Raw genomic sequence first — 16,978 nt, forward strand, 5'->3', positions numbered from 1 at the left:
TCTAAAACATTTCTACAACTGCCATTTTTAACTAGAGAGGTGAAGTCTGTAAAAACTGAATGTTAGTTTTGTTAGAATGACAGAATGATAGAGCGATAGATGGATGGATAGAAGGATCGAAAGGATAGACAGAACGATAGAATGATAGAGCGATAGACAGATGGATGCATGGAAGGATAGGCAGAATGATAGAATAAAAGAGTGATGGATGGATAAAGGATGGGCAGAATGATAGAGTGACAGATGCATGGATGGATGGAAGGATAGACAGAATGAAAGAATGATAAAGCGATAGATTCATGGATGGTTGAAAGGATAGACAGAACAATAGAATTATAGAGCGATAGATGAATGGATGGATGGATGGATAGATAAACAGAATGATAGAGCGATAGATGCATGGATGGATGGAAGGATAGACAGAACGAAAGAATTATAGAGCGATAGATGGATGATGGATGGATGGATGGAAGGATCGAAAGGATAGACAGAACGATAGAATGACAGAGCGATAGATGGATGGATGGAAGGATCAAAAGGATAGACAGAACGATAGAATGATAGAGCGATAGATGGATGGATGGATGGAAGGATCAAAAGGATAGACAGAACGATAGAATGATAGAGCGATAGACATGGATGCATGGAAGGATAGGCAGAATGATAGAATAAAAGAGTGATGGATGGATAAAGGATGGGCAGAATGATAGAGTGATAGATGCATGGATGGATGGAAGGATAGACAGAATGAAAGAATGATAAAGCGATAGATTCATGGATGGTTGAAAGGATAGACAGAACAATAGAATTATAGAGCGATAGATGAATGGATGGATGGATGGATAGATAAACAGAATGATAGAGCGATAGATGCATGGATGGATGGAAGGAGAGACAGAACGAAAGAATTATAGAGCGATAGATGGATGATGGATGGATGGATGGAAGGATCGAAAGGATAGACAGAACGATAGAATGATAGAGCGATAGATGGATGGATGGATGGAAGGATCAAAAGGATAGACAGAACGATAGAATGATAGAGCGATAGATAGATGGATGCATGGAAGGATAGGCAGAATGATAGAATAAAAGAGTGATGGATGGATAAAGGATGGGCAGAATGATAGAGTGATAGATGCATGGATGGATGGAAGGATAGACAGAACGAAAGAATGATAAAGCGATAGATTCATGGATGGTTGAAAGGATAGACAGAACAATAGAATTATAGAGCGATAGATGAATGGATGATGGATGGATAGATAAACAGAATGATAGAGCGATAGATGCATGGATGGATGGAAGGATCAAAAGGATAGACAGAACGATAGAATGATAGAGCGATAGACAGATGGATGCATGGAAGGATAGGCAGAATGATAGAATAAAAGAGTGATGGATGGATAAAGGATGGGCAGAATGATAGAGTGATAGATGCATGATGGATGGAAGGATAGACAGAACGAAAGAATGATAAAGCGATAGATTCATGGATGGTTGAAAGGATAGACAGAACAATAGAATTATAGAGCGATAGATGAATGGATGGATGGATGGATAGATAAACAGAATGATAGAGCGATAGATTCATGGATGGTTGAGAGGATCAAAAGGATAGACAGAACGATAGAATGATAGAGCGATAGACAGATGGATGCATGGAAGGATAGGCAGAATGACAGAATAAAAGAGTGATGGATGGATAAAGGATGGGCAGAATGATAGAGTGATAGATGCATGGATGGATGGAAGGATAGACAGAACGAAAGAATGATAAAGCGATAGATTCATGTATGGTTGAAAGGATAGACAGAACAATAGAATTATAGAGCGATAGATGAATGGATGGATGGATGGATAGATAAACAGAATGATAGAGCGATAGATTCATGGATGGTTGAGAGGATAGACAGAACAATAGAATTATAGAACGATAGATGGATGGATGGATGGATAGATAGACAGAATGATAGAGCGATAGATGCATGGATGGATGGATAGACAGAACGAAAGAATGATAAAGCGATAGATTCATGGATGGTTGAAAGGATAGACAGAACAATAGAATTATAGAACGATAGATGGATGGATGGATGGATAGATAGACAGAATGATAGAGCGATAGATGCATGGATGGATGGAAGGATAGACAGAACGAAAGAATGATAAAGTGATAGATTCATGGATGGTTGAGAGGATAGACAGAACAATAGAATTATAGAGCGATAGATGAATGGATGGATGGATAGACAGACAGAATGATAGAGCGATAGATGCATGGATGGATGGAAGGATAGACAGAACAAAAGAATGATAGAGCGATAGATGGATGATGGATGGATAGACAGAACGATAGAATGATGGAGTGATAGGTAGATGGATAGACAAAACAATAGAATGACAGACAGCTAGCTATCTGTTGATAGATAGATAGCCAGATAGATGGATGAATGATAGAATGATAGAGCTAGAGATGGATGGATGGATAGAACAATAGATAGATAGATATAAAGATAGTTTCCACTTCCTGTTAGAGCGTGTCAGAGAGTGTGTGTGGGTAGATAGATTGATCAATAGATAGATATATAGATAGATAGATTCCACTCCCTGTCATTCAAACTCCAATTTCCTGTAGTTGGTTGTCCTGTTGTTTGTTTACTGTGGTTTTTGATGTACTGCTGTATTGATCTGTATTGAATCAGGTGGTTATAATACAGGTTTGTTTGTTTTTTGTCTTCAGGTGTGTATAATACTGCAGGTGTACCTTAGTGATCGGAGCCTCAATAGTCATGGAGTGGATTCTGGCCATAGAGGAATATCTGCGGTTCTGTAGACTGGGAGCTGAAAGAGAGAGAGGAGAAGAGCTCTTTAAATAGCTCCATCTGCGTCAGAGTGCATTGAGACTGAGGGTGTGCTGATGTCATCAACGCTGGCCACGTCACAAAAAGCCCACACACACACACACACACACACACACACACACACACACACACACACACACACACACACACACACACACACACACACACACACACACACACACACACACACACACACACACACACACACACACACACGCTTTGACTCACATAACACACAAAATGCATTATAAACACACATACCAAAAACACCAATTTCTTTCCTGCTCTGTTTCTCTTCATAATTACTTCTGAACTGTTAAGGGATTCTCTTTGGCTCGTTTCTATGGGTGTGTTGTGATTAAATGCTTCCTCTCTCTTCCTCTTACCATCGCTGCTGTGAGAGCTGATGGATCTGACGTCCACAGACTCTTTCCTCCGGTCCTTGTGACGCAAGGAATTGCATTCTGGATAAGGACAAAAGAGGAATGAGTGCAGCGAATGCGCACATGCGCAAACACACACATAAAGACGTAACTATATTCATCATCTCTTATCTGAACACAGCCAAACAGCGCCACTTTTTTTCACCTGCATCATCATCATCATTATTATGATCTTCACAAGCACAGCAGTGATTTCATGAAGCAGACAAAAGTGAGCAAGTCAAAATAGTACACTTTCCTTTCCCTTTTCACAATAATAAAATAGACCAGATGCACATATTTGTTAATTAAAATAAATATAATTAATTTTGTCATTAACTACAATATTTTATAGCTATTTATTTATAAACTGATTTTATATTAATTAATTATTTAAATCATTGATATAATAAAATATTACATATATTAAATATAACACGTAAATACAATAATTAAATTATTAAATGCAATTAAATGTAATATTTCTAGTTAAAATAATTTACATTTAATTTATTATTAACTATAATTGTTTATAGTTATTTATTTATAAATTGATTTATATTAATGTTATATTAATGTTGCATAAACATATTATTAAACACTGAATTTTTTGCATTTAAAACATTTAAAATGTCAATTATTTAAAAAAATAAATATAAATATACATAAAATATTACAAATAATAAATATAACATGCAAATACAATAAGTATTAAATGTAATAAAATGTAATATTTCTAGTAAATATTTTATGCTAATTTTAATACGTAGCCAAAACAAAAACGCTACTGGACAAATTCTTTGATTTCAAACTTTTAATATTAAAATAATATTAATACATTAAATAATATAAATTTTAAATATAATGTTTAATTGAACACAATCATTAAATTATTAAATGTAATTAAATACAAATATAATATTTATATATGTATACTAAAGGGTTAATGGTTGCACAAACCATTAGTTAAGTATATTAATTATTACTAATTAAAATGTGATATAATTAATATATAATATAATTTCCATACATTTAAATTTGATTAAACATTAAATTATTAACATATCATTGTTACTTAAATTTACGTTCAACATATTTAAAAATTTAATTAGTTAAAAAAGGAATTATTTATAAAAATATTAATACATAAAATATTATAAAAATTAAATATAACAAGTAAATGAAATATTTCTACTAATACATTTGATGCTAATTTCAGTACATAGCAAAAACAAAAATTCTATTGAACAAATTTTTTTATTTAAAAAGTGAAATATGAAAATAATATAAATATATATTTAATGTTCTAAATATAAAAAGTAACAATTAATTATACACAATCATCAAAGAACATGTAATTAAATATTATATTAATATAAATTAATATTAATATATATATATATATATATATATATATATATATATATATATAACAATATTAATACCTCAAATATTAAATACAACATGTAAATATAATAATAAAATTATTAATGGCAATTGAATGTAATATTTCTACTAAAACAAGCTGTACTTGATAATTACTTGAAAATATTTTTGAACAAATTATTTTATTTAAAAGTGAAATATTAAAATTATATATATGTATGTATTAAAAATGATAAAATATGTTTAGTGGTTGCACAAAGTATATTAATTATTATTAATTTAAATAAATATAATTTAATGTAATACTATCACCTTTTATAATTATTTACCTATTAATTGATTTACACTATTTTAATACATTTCCATTTCTTTTAAAAATATATATTATTTAAATAAGGCCCATATATTAGGAGCGCTACTATTTCTTGGATAGACTTATTTTATTTTTGTTTATTTATGTTTTTTTATGAAATATGAAACACAGACAGATGAATGAATAACTACAGTCCTTTATATTTATTTTTTTATATTTTAATTAATTTTTCTCTTTTCATTTTATATATTTATTAAAAAAACTGTGATTTTTGCCCTAGAAAGCAGCACAACTGAAATGGTAAACACTGTTACTTACTGGGTCGTGTAACATATGCACACGCACGCAAATATATTGGCAAGCAAATTATTATGGCTAATTTTAACAGTCTGACACTCAACTGTCCCAGGGTGCATTGCAGCCATCTGTCTGTTCTGCACCACGATCAATCTCTCTATTTTCCCCTCTACTTCTCAATGCAGCACTGACCTGTGCATTTTTATCCATGCTTTTGTTTGCTTCACTGCATGTTACAAAAACCAAATCGATACGGAGTTATTATGGGTTACAGTGTGCTAATTAGCAATAATGCAACACAGACAGCAAACAAACAAAGCGTTAAGGACAGACGGTGTGGTTTGTACCTGATTGTGAGTGTTCACCACAGCCTTTCTCTTCTTTGCTCAACTTATGAACCTGCAAAAGAAAGATTTTTAATCAGCTCTCTCTCTCTCACACACACACACTGATATCTAATCGCTTAAGCCTCTCACTGATCTCAGTGTAAACGTTCTGGCAGCAATACAACAGTGACAAATGTACCAATAGACAGATATCAGGTGTCAGATTAATTAGACGATGATTGTCTTTTGTGTGGAATAGAGCTGAAAAGTTTAGTTCCAGACCTGATTGTTGAAATATCAGTCAGATGTCACTTACTTTCCATGGATTTGTTACAATTAAAAAAAAAAGGTCAATACTTAATAAAAATACAATTCTATTTAGCAAAATCCTTTATTTAAAAAGCCAAATAATAATATAAATATGAATGCATTTAAAAGTAAAAATATTAAATATAATGTTCAATTAAATACAATAATTAAATATAACATTTAACATTTATACTAATGCCATTGGAAAAATAAAAATGAAATCGAACAAAAATCCTTAATTAAAAAAAGTAAAATGATAATATAAATGTTAAACATTATAAATATTAAATATAATATTTAATTAAATATAGTAATATTAATAATACATTTAAATGATATTATATTACAATTTAAAATAACTGTTTTCTATTTGAATATATTTTAAAATATAATTTATTCCTCACAAGCAAAGCTGAATTATTAGCATCATATACAGTCTTCAGTGTCACATGATCCTTAAAAATATCAGTCTGATATGCTGACTTTCTTATTATTTTTCTCAATTTTCATGTGGAAACCTTTTTTTTTTCAGAATTCTTTAATGAATATAAATTTCTACCTAAAATCTTGTGCAATATTATAAATGTCTTTACCGTTACTTTTAATCAATTTCAGTTTCATTGTGGAATAAACGTAGCCTATTAATTTCTTTAAAATAAAAAAAATTATTGTTTCATATAATATTTTAGATAAGTCTAATTTAATAAGTGTGATAAGTGTTACTTAATAATGCAATTAATAAAATTAAATATTATTTTTAATATTTATATAATATTGAATGTATTCATATTTATATTTAATGTTTTAAATAAAGGAATTTGCTCAATACCAGTATATACACCATTCAATCGTCTGGGGTGAGTTTTTTTTTTATTAAAATTAAGAAATATTTTTAAAAATAAATATAAATATGTATAAAATATAACATTTTTTTTAATATAAAAAATCAAGGGTGGATTAAATTGATAAAGGTGGCAGTAAAGACATAATAATGTTACAGAAGATTTCTATTCAGATAAACGCTGTTCTTTTAAACTTTGCATTCATCAGAAATACTAATCAGAAATATTAATTATTTCTTGATCAGCAAATTAGCATATTAGAATGATTTCTTAAGGATCATAAAGAATAAAGTAATGATGCTGAAAATTCAGCATTGCATTACAGGAATTAACAACAATTTAAAATATAAAACAATAGAAAACATTTCTTTTAAATTGTAATAATATTTTACAATATTACTGTTTTTACTGATTAAATAAACGCAGCCTAGTGAGCATAAAAGCCCTATGTTTTTGAAAGCTATTGCCTGAAAACAAACGATTATATCAGCATTTTTTCATTTTTCATTTTCATTGGAGAAATTAAATGCACTTTACAAATTCTGCTGGCTTAAACAAGATAAAGATAACACTAATTATCAGTGGCTGTGTAGTAAATCTTCTCCTGTAAAGTAGTGGTTGTTTTTGTCATGAAGCATTATTCAATGTCATGCATCGTCTCACTTAATCAGATTTCCTGACATTATCCTTCAGGACAGTGTAACTAGACTCTTTTATCCTCTTTCCTACATTTCATTTATTTTTGACTGTGTTCATGTGTTTGTGCACATGAAAGTGCATGCAAAATATCCGTATTCTGGTTCTGTCAGTACCTTATAACTTTTACTTTCTGCTAAAATGCAAACCTCACTCCACATAGATTAGATTTTGGCAGTGCTCTTTAATCTCTAGCCTAAAACTGAAATCCTGTTTCATTCATTCAAAACTTGATCATGTTAAAAGGATTAAATGGATTGCAGCGGACAGGATTTCCACCCAGGTGAATTCAACAAGTGCTTAAACCGTGTTCTGAGTGACGAGAGATAAATCCTGTCTATTCAATGTTAATCTGAGTCTCAATCCTAACCAGTCGCAACAAACACCAGGCAACAAGACATTGTGTAAATTGCTTGGTTTTCAGTCACACTGTGTGATTTAACATCAAAAATGTTATGAATTGCAGTGATTTTTTTTTATCCTGAAGTGAAAGTATTTACTATAGTACTTAACCCTTGTGCGACCTTATGGAGATTTTTGTCCATTTCAGTTTTGTTTTTTGTTATAAGCGTGCCTGTGTTAATGCCAACTGCATACATTTTGGCTCAGGTGTTTATTTTTATTGAAATTTTAATATTTCACCATCATTTCCTTCAAAAAAAAAACAAAAAAAAAAACACGTTTACCCTCCGTACAAAAAATACTCACACTCAGGACCTTAAAGACAAAAATGTCCACATTTGACTATAGAAGGATGCAATATTTGCTAATAGGGATTCATTTTTTTTGGCAAGGCTTAAATTTATTTATTTATTTTACAAATTGTTTAATAGATTATGCCATTTTTTTTTCAAAGTTGGCATATACATTTAAAAAAAAAAAAAAATCTAACAATACATAAACATATAAATGCCTAAAAATAATTTTGTTGTTCTTCACTGACATACCCAAGAATCTAATAAGCAAATAAAAAAAATATGCTCAGAATTTAGTATATGGAAATAATTTTTCATTTTTTCATAAAGAAAAAAACACCTGTGGCATTATGCAAACAAATAAGAATTTTAAGGGTTACAATTCTGAAAATCAATGAATGTTTGGGATCTATGGATAGAACAGATGCTGCTGGTTAAAAAATTCTGAAAGACCGAAACCAATATACTTTTATATTTGTGATTTAACGTCAAAAATGTTATGAATTGCAGTGATTTTTTTTATCTTGAAGTGAAAGTATTTATTAGTACTTAACCCTTGTGCGACCTTATGGAGATTTTTGTCCATTTCAGTTTTGTTTTTGTTATAAGCGTGCCTGTGTTAATGCCAACTGCATACATTTTGGCTCAGGTGTTTATTTTTATTGAAATTTTAATATTTCACCATCATTTCCTTCAAAAAAAAAAAAAAAAAATTTTACCCTCTGTACAAAAAATACTCACACTCAGGACCTTAAGGACAAAAATGTCCACATTTGACCATAGAAGGACGCAATATTTGCTAATAGGCATTCATTTTTTTTGCCAAGGCTTAAATTTTTTTTTTTTACAAATTGTTTAATAGATTATGCCATTTTTTTTTTTCAAATTTGGCATATACATTTTAAAAAAATCTAACAATACATAAACATATAAATGCCTAAAATTAATGTTGTTGTTCTTCACTGACATACCCAAGAATCTAATAAGCAAAGAAAAAAAATTATGCTTAGCATTTAGTATATGGAAATTATTTTTCATTTTTTCATAAAAAAACACCTGTGGCATTATGCAAACAAATAAGAATTTAAAGGGTTACAATTCTGAAAATGAATGAATGTTTGGGATCTATGGATAGAACAGATGCTGCTGGTTAAAAAATTCTGAAAGACCGAAACCAATATATTTTTACATTTTTGAGGGGAAATAAAATGTTGTATACAATCAAGCAAATTATATATTAACAAATCCCCCTGTAAAAAACTTCAGGATATAGACAGGAATAAAAATGTAATGGTTTATGCTTAAAATTATTAAAAAATTATATGCTTAAAATAAAAAAATTAAATAAAAAAATGGCTAATAAGGTAATAAAAAGCATTTAAATTGCATTCTCAGAAAACAAGCTTTGCTTTTGAAATAGAAGTATCTACTTGTATTATTAAATATATTATTCAATTAAATACAATAATTCTTTTGTTGAATGTAATTACAAAAAATCCAAAAAATACTCACACTCAGGACCTTAAGGACAAAAATGTCCACATCTGACTATAGAAAGATGCAATATTTGCTAATAGGCATTCATTCTTTTGGCAAGGCTTAAAATTTTTTATTTTTATAATTTTTTAATAGATTGTGCCATTTTTTCAAATTTGCCAAATTTTTTTTTTTAAATCTAACACTACATAAACATATAAATGCCTCAAAATTAATGTTATTGTTCTTCACTGACAGACCCAAGAATCTAATAAGCAAAGAAACAAATTCTGCTCAGCATTTAGTATATGGAAATTACTACTATTTTTATTTTTTCATAAAAAAAACACACATGTGGCATTATGCAAACAAACCAGCATTTAATGGGCTACAATTCTGAAAATTAATTAATGTTTGGTATCTATGGATAGAACAGATGCTGGTTAAAAAAAAATCAACATCAGTGAAAGTGGAAAAAAAATATTAATAAATCTTTTTTTAATTGAATGCTTAATTATGTGTAACTTTTTTTTTGAATGCACAAGGGTTAAATTTACACTAGCATTCAAAAGTCTCATCTGATCACCAAGCCTGCATTTATTAAATTCAAAAATACAGTAAAAACAGTAATATAGTGAAATATTTTAAACAGTTTTTTGTTTTAAAATGTAACTTATTCCTGTGATGCGAAGATGAATTTTCAGCATCATTAGTGTCACATGATCCTTCAGAAATTATTTTAATATGCGGATTTGCTTATAATCTTTTGATTAATATTTTTGTGAAAACCTTTTTCAAGATTCTTTTATAAATAGAAAGTTCAGAAGAAACGCATTTGAAATAAAAAAAATGATTCAGCATGGCACATTTTGGTAAGACTCATAAAAGAGTGTGTGAACGGTAATACTAACACCAGTGAGTAAAGCAACAGCTATTTCACACACGCGTCAGTATGTCTGTTTCTCACAGGCCTTTCTGATCAGCAGCTCCAGCTAATGCTAGAACTAACAGCAGGGTTTAGACCTGAGCGTGTGGAGAGTTATTAATAACCCTGACGCCCGCCTGGCTCTCTGACACTGGCCTGTCAGGATGGATGGAGCTAACATTTCTGCCCACTGCTGTCCCCGTGAGCCCTGCACACTTCAAGTTTTGGTGCTAATTTGGGAGCTCTATTAATAGCTGAGCATTAAACTTGGTCAACATTTAATGAATACTCACTGATTAAAAGTTAAGCCTCGCATGACAATATCACCTGGACGAGCAAATAAGAAACATACCTGTCTGTGGTTGTCACTGTAAGGCCTCTTGATGGACACAAAATGGCGGATTTTTCTGGAAAGTAAGAAAAGAATGGTCTGATTTGATTGTTTTCTAGCTGATTTGTACATATTTGAATAACTGGTCAATTACCATTACTTCTGGCACCCACGATGTATTCAGGTGAATAGGGTAAAGAAGTTAACTAATATTTATCGCCTTACCCAGTTGATTGATTACTTTGATAATTGCAAAAAAAAATTTGTATTACAAGTTTGATAAAATGTTATGTCTAAATATGCAAATGAGGCATTATTTGATTAAATTAGCATATATTTCTAGTAGAAAAATCCAAAGACTGGATGAAGTCAGTTTCAAAATTCTTGTTTCATTTTTTTTTTTGACATATTAGAGTATAAAGTTTTCACAGAGAGATTTTTGGGTATTTCATTTTTGTCACTCTACAATTCTGAAAGACCGAAACCAATTATTTTTTTTTTTTTTTTTTTTGGGAAAATAAAATGTATATAATCAAGCAAATTATATATTAAAAGGATATAGACAGGAATAAAAATGTAATGGTTTATGCTTAAAATTATTAAAAAATGATATGCTTACAATAAATACATTTGCTAATAAGGTAATAAAAAATCATTCATTTTTTTTTTTTTGCTTTTGAAATAAAATTACCTACTTGTATTATTAAATGTAATATTCAATTAAATAAAATAATTCATTTGTTAAATGTAACTAAATTTGGGGGAAATTTGGGGGGAATACAATGTTATATATAATCAAAAAAATTATAAATTAACAAATCCTTATGTAAAAAAAAACTTCAAGATATAGAAAATAATAAAAATGTCAAGTCTGGTGTATGTATATGGTGCTGAAGTGGAGATTTATGGCTCAGTTTAGGAGAAAAAACTCATTTTGAGAAAAAGGCCTTTAAAAACATGTATTGTAATTGAAATCTATTGACGTCTTTTGGATGTTTTCTTTCCAGTAGTCTGAAGAAACACTTTATGAAAAAGCAAAAATCCCAAAATCTCAAACTTGACAGGTGCATGAAAAACACTGCAGTGTCTCCCCTTAATAAATAATTAGGGCTTTCAAACGATTAATCACATCCAAAACAAAAGTTTATGATTACATACTATATGCATGTGTACTGTGTGTATATATTATGTATAAAAACACACACACACACACACACACACACACACACACACACACACACACACACACACACACACACACACACACACACACACACATACATGTTTATTAAAGAAATTTTTTTTAGATTTAAATATAAAATATTTAAAAATAAAACAAAATATTTAACTTTTTAATATTAAAATAATTATAATATTAAATTATGACTAAAACTTAATTTATAATTAAATAATTAAATATAATATTCTAAAAATGAATACTGTTTTTCTTTGTTTTCTTTGTTTAATAATTGTACAATTTAAATACATTTTAAGAAATTTAAAAGAACTGTGTTAGGTTTATGGTTAAAATTATTTCAAAAAAATATATGCTTAAAAAAATTATTTGCTAATAAGGTAATAAAAACATTCAAACTGCATTCTCAGAAAACAAGCCATATTATTTTTGCTTTTGAAATAAAAGTATCTACTTGTATTATTAAATATAATATTCAATTAAATACAATAATGAATAATGAATTTGTTAAATGTAGTTAAAAAAACATTTATACTAATACCATTGAAAAAAATATTATCGAACTAAATCCTTCATAATAAATTCATGAATAAACAATATATGATTTATTATATTATTATATTATTTAATATATACTAAATATTTTTAATATTAAAATAATTATAATATTAAATTATTACTAAATATGAATTTATAATAAAATAATAAAATGTAACATTCTAAAAATAAATATGATAAATTATAATTTTTGTATGGTCATGTGACTCACCCTCCCTGGCCAATCACAGGAGTGATTCTGACATATTGCTGAATACTGTCCCCTGACTTCCTCCTTGAGAAATAGATCCCCTGCCATTCCTAAGCAAACAAACACACACATATTGAAAATATTAGTTAAGAATTATGTTAATGACAAGTATAGGTATTGTATTGCAGTCAAACATAATTTACTATTACACCTTAATAAATAAGCAATGTGCTACAGCCGACTAACCTTTCCTTTCTTGATGCAGTTGTTAATGGTGTCCAGCAGGTCGGCGCTGTTCTTTTCACTTTTGGGCAGTTCGGTCAACTCTTTACCGATTATTTCGCCTCTATGATAGCCCATCATCTTTTCAAATGCTGGATTTACATACTAAAAACACACAGAGAAAGACATATATCTGAACATGATCAAAAATGCTATTTCAACTCTGTGACCCTGGACCACAAAACTTAAGTAGCATGGGTATATTTGTAGCAATAGCCAAAAATACATTGTAATGGTCAAAATGATAAATTTTACTTTTATGCCTGCAATCATTAGGATACTAAGTAAAGATCATGTACCATGAAGAGATTTTGTTAATTTCCTACCGTAAATATATCGAAACTTATTTTTTTATTAATAATATGCATTGCTAAAAACTTAATTTGGACAACTTTAAAGGTGACTTTCTCAATATTTAGATTTTTTGGCATCCTCAGATTGCAGATTTTCAAATAGTTATATCTCGGCCAAATATTGTCCTGTCCTAACAAACCAGACAATCAATAGAAAGCATATTTATTCAGCTTTCAGATGATGTACAAATCTCAATTTCCAAAAAATTGACCCAAAGGACTGGTTTTGTGGTCCAAGGTCACATTTCTTGTTCTCTATTTTGTGTGTGGTACCTGTGAGCTGTCCTAGTGTGTTTCTCATCTGGTATTTGACCACCTTAACTCTACTGCATTGCATCCAAGCAGTAGTCCTTGTAAGGATGTTGTTTTGAATAAAAATGACCTTTCTAAATGTGACCAAATCCCAGTGGGACGATCCATTTGGATCCCAAAACTCACTTGTATGACGTGATCTTCGCTGCTGATCTCCACGGCTTCCTGACACTGTTCTATTGCGGTAAACACAGAGTTACAAGCCCTGCAATGACAGAAGCACAAACAAACACTGAAGCTTTCTGTGACCGTCTCACAGCAGCGTCTTCGTTGAACTTCTCATTAGCTAAGGCTTTAGACTTACCTCAGTTTGAACTGAGCTCGAACCTCTCCGTGTTCTAACTGGATTAACTCATTATAGCAGGCTGACACACTGCTGTTCTCCAGGTACCTCTGATAGACAAAAAGACATAATACAGCACTGTATATACAGTATGTACATATACAGTTGAGGTCAATGGTTGCATGGTTTTTCCTTCTTGAGCATCAGTGAGCGTTTTAACCTTCTGTAAAATTAGCTTATGAGTCCCTCAGTTGTTGTCAGTTTGAAAAAAGATTAAAATAATACAGTCATTGTTGGAAAGGGTTCAAATACACAAAAATGCTGAAAAACAAACAAAAAGAATCTGTGGGATCTAAAGAATGTTTCTATTCAGGACAAACAGGGGACTCATTAACAACTATCATCATCAGGTAACAATACAGTTTTAAGAATCATGGGGATGTAAACTTTTGAGCTGGGTCATTTTTATAAATTCAACTATTATTTTCTCTTGTGGACTATATGTAAACATATTTTAAGTGAACTATCTTATTTAGGACAATACTAAATAAACACATGCATTTTGTATGATCCCTCTTATTTTGGCAAAATAATTTACATTTTTTAATAATCCTGAAAGGGGGGTGTAAACTTTTGACCTCAACTGTTTGTGTTTGAGAGTGTGTGTTTGTGTAAATATGACTATAAATGAGTAAGTTATATATATTTAAAGTATATTTAAATATAAATAAAAAATAAAAATGTATATACATTTATACATTTTTGAATTTTAAAAAATATATAATTTAGAAACACATAAAATGTTTAAATTTAAAATTAATACAACATTTAAAAGCACAAAAAGTACAAAAAGACCTTTATATTTCTTTTAAACTTCTGCACTACTTTAAATGAATTACTTTTAAGTTTCATTATTTTTTTGGGATTTAATAAAACCTGACAGAACTTTAAGAACTGATAATCTTAATTTGTACAGACCACGCCCACACGCATGTTCAGCCACGCCCCATTGCCCCACCCATGTAGTCTAGCAAATATTCCTGTTTTAGTGTAAAATACTCACTCTGGAGAAGCCAGCAGAGAGAAGAGGAAGAACAGATGGTTCCTCCTGATCTGAGGGACTGCGAGAGAGAGAAAGATCAGTAGGAGAAACATGACGGACATCCGTAACACATGGAAAATAAATAAAAGTGTTCTAAGGCCTTACGTTTGTGGCATCACTGCTAAAATAACAGTGTGTTCAGAAGGCTTGGTTGCTCGAATCATCCTGTTTTAAAACATAAAATAACAAAAAAGTACGTTTTTGCATTTTCTGATTTCATCACGGCAGTGAAATCGAGTATCTTGTGCACATTTCTCTGCAACAGACTCTCTTTCCATTATAGACACTGGGAAAACGGTGATTTGGCAGAAAGTTGCCAGCTTTGAGTATGGGTGTGCACAAAAGGATTTAAGCCTCTGTGCAGGATGGGAAATGAACACCCACAACCAGCCAAATGCAGGCCACTTCCTTCGCAGTGGAGAGTAATTTTGCTTTATTTTACCTGCCAGCCACTGTGGTAGGGAACCTGGTCTTAAAGGGGTCATCGGATGCAAAACTCACTTTTACATGTTGTTTAAACATTAATGCGTGTTGGCAGTTTGTGTAAACCACCCTACCACCCTGAAATGATAAAAATCTACCCAGTGGTATTTTTTTAATCTTTAAAAGTAATATCCCCTTTTGAAAATCAGGTCGTGACGGCACACCGACAGAGGTCGCTCCCACAATAGTTGATTGACATGAGCACCTTCCCTTAAACCCACCCTCACCGAGATGAAACAGTCCGACTCAGGTGCAAGGGAAGACAAGAATGTCTCAGATTGAGCAATTGAGGTGTTCTGTTGTTGGATGTAATAATGAACATAGCAGTCGTCATTTACTCCCGACATCTGAGCTGCTGAAGACGCAGAGGTTTAATGTTACTTTCCTTTTTGGAAGGAAAGCGGCGATCTACATATGCTTCTATGCTCCTGCGAATCATTTGTGATGCAGCTTCATCCACAGCAGAAGTGAGTAGAAGGGTTTTTATGCATGTTTGCAAATGGCCTTTCTCAATAATGTGCTTCTTAGCAAGTTTTGCTGCTAAATGTTTCTAAAGTAAACATTATGGCTCATCATCTCACAGCAGAGAGGGGCGGGGCAAGCAGAGCTCATTAGCATTTAAAGAAACATGCAACAAAACACCTCACTCTAAAAAGGGCTGATTTTGACAAGGTAAAGAGTGTTTTTTACACTACCATTGAGAAATTTTGAACCAAAGTATGTTATAGACTTCTCATTAAGACCCTAAAGAATCGTATTCAACTTGGAAAATAGGCATCCGATGACCCCTTTAAAGATTCACATACAAATGATTCTTACGAACAATTCTTTTTAGAGAATACAATTTTTTTCGCTTTGCAAATGTTTCATGACTACATCTTACGAGTCAGATCTTTTAATAAATGGTTAAAAAAAAACAAGTATAATGTATAATCTTTCATGAAATGCACATTAGAACTGGAATATTTGCAAATGAATCAGAATCAAATCCAACTGAATCAGAATCAACATAAACATTAAACATTTTAACAATTTTATTTAAAGGTGAAGTTTATTTTCAGAACAAACATTTTCAGACAAGTAACTCACCCCTTGTCATCCAATATGTTCATGTTTTTCTTTCTTTGGTTGTATAGAATTTTTTTTTTGAGGAAAACACTTCTATGGACTTCTATGGTGCCCCCGAGTTTGAACTTCCAAAATGAAGTTTAAATGCAGCTTCAAGGGGCTCTAAACGATCCCAGCCAAGGAAGAAGGGTCTTCTCTAGCAAAAAGGTCAGTTATTTAAAAAGAAAATGGACAATTTATATACATTTTAACTCCATTTCAAGACAGTTA

General features: G+C 30.8%; 1 protein-coding gene across 1 annotated transcript in view; it reads right to left on the reverse strand.

Moving 5' to 3' along the window:
- Positions 1 to 16,978, reverse strand: part of pde8b (phosphodiesterase 8B) — a 73,112-nt gene that overhangs the window by 27,014 nt on the left and 29,120 nt on the right. Inside the window, exons 4-13 of the mRNA XM_073824303.1 lie at positions 15,263 to 15,322; positions 15,119 to 15,176; positions 14,077 to 14,165; positions 13,899 to 13,977; positions 13,072 to 13,212; positions 12,847 to 12,935; positions 10,904 to 10,958; positions 5,630 to 5,681; positions 3,251 to 3,328; positions 2,768 to 2,844 (exon numbers count right to left, since the gene is read on the reverse strand). Of these exons, the coding sequence (XP_073680404.1) occupies positions 2,768 to 2,844; positions 3,251 to 3,328; positions 5,630 to 5,681; positions 10,904 to 10,958; positions 12,847 to 12,935; positions 13,072 to 13,212; positions 13,899 to 13,977; positions 14,077 to 14,165; positions 15,119 to 15,176; positions 15,263 to 15,322 (778 nt within the window). The remainder of the gene's footprint in view (positions 1 to 2,767; positions 2,845 to 3,250; positions 3,329 to 5,629; positions 5,682 to 10,903; positions 10,959 to 12,846; positions 12,936 to 13,071; positions 13,213 to 13,898; positions 13,978 to 14,076; positions 14,166 to 15,118; positions 15,177 to 15,262; positions 15,323 to 16,978) is intronic.

This window comes from Garra rufa, chromosome 19, assembly GCF_049309525.1.
Source record: "Garra rufa chromosome 19, GarRuf1.0, whole genome shotgun sequence".
NCBI classification, from domain to species: domain Eukaryota; kingdom Metazoa; phylum Chordata; class Actinopteri; order Cypriniformes; family Cyprinidae; genus Garra; species Garra rufa.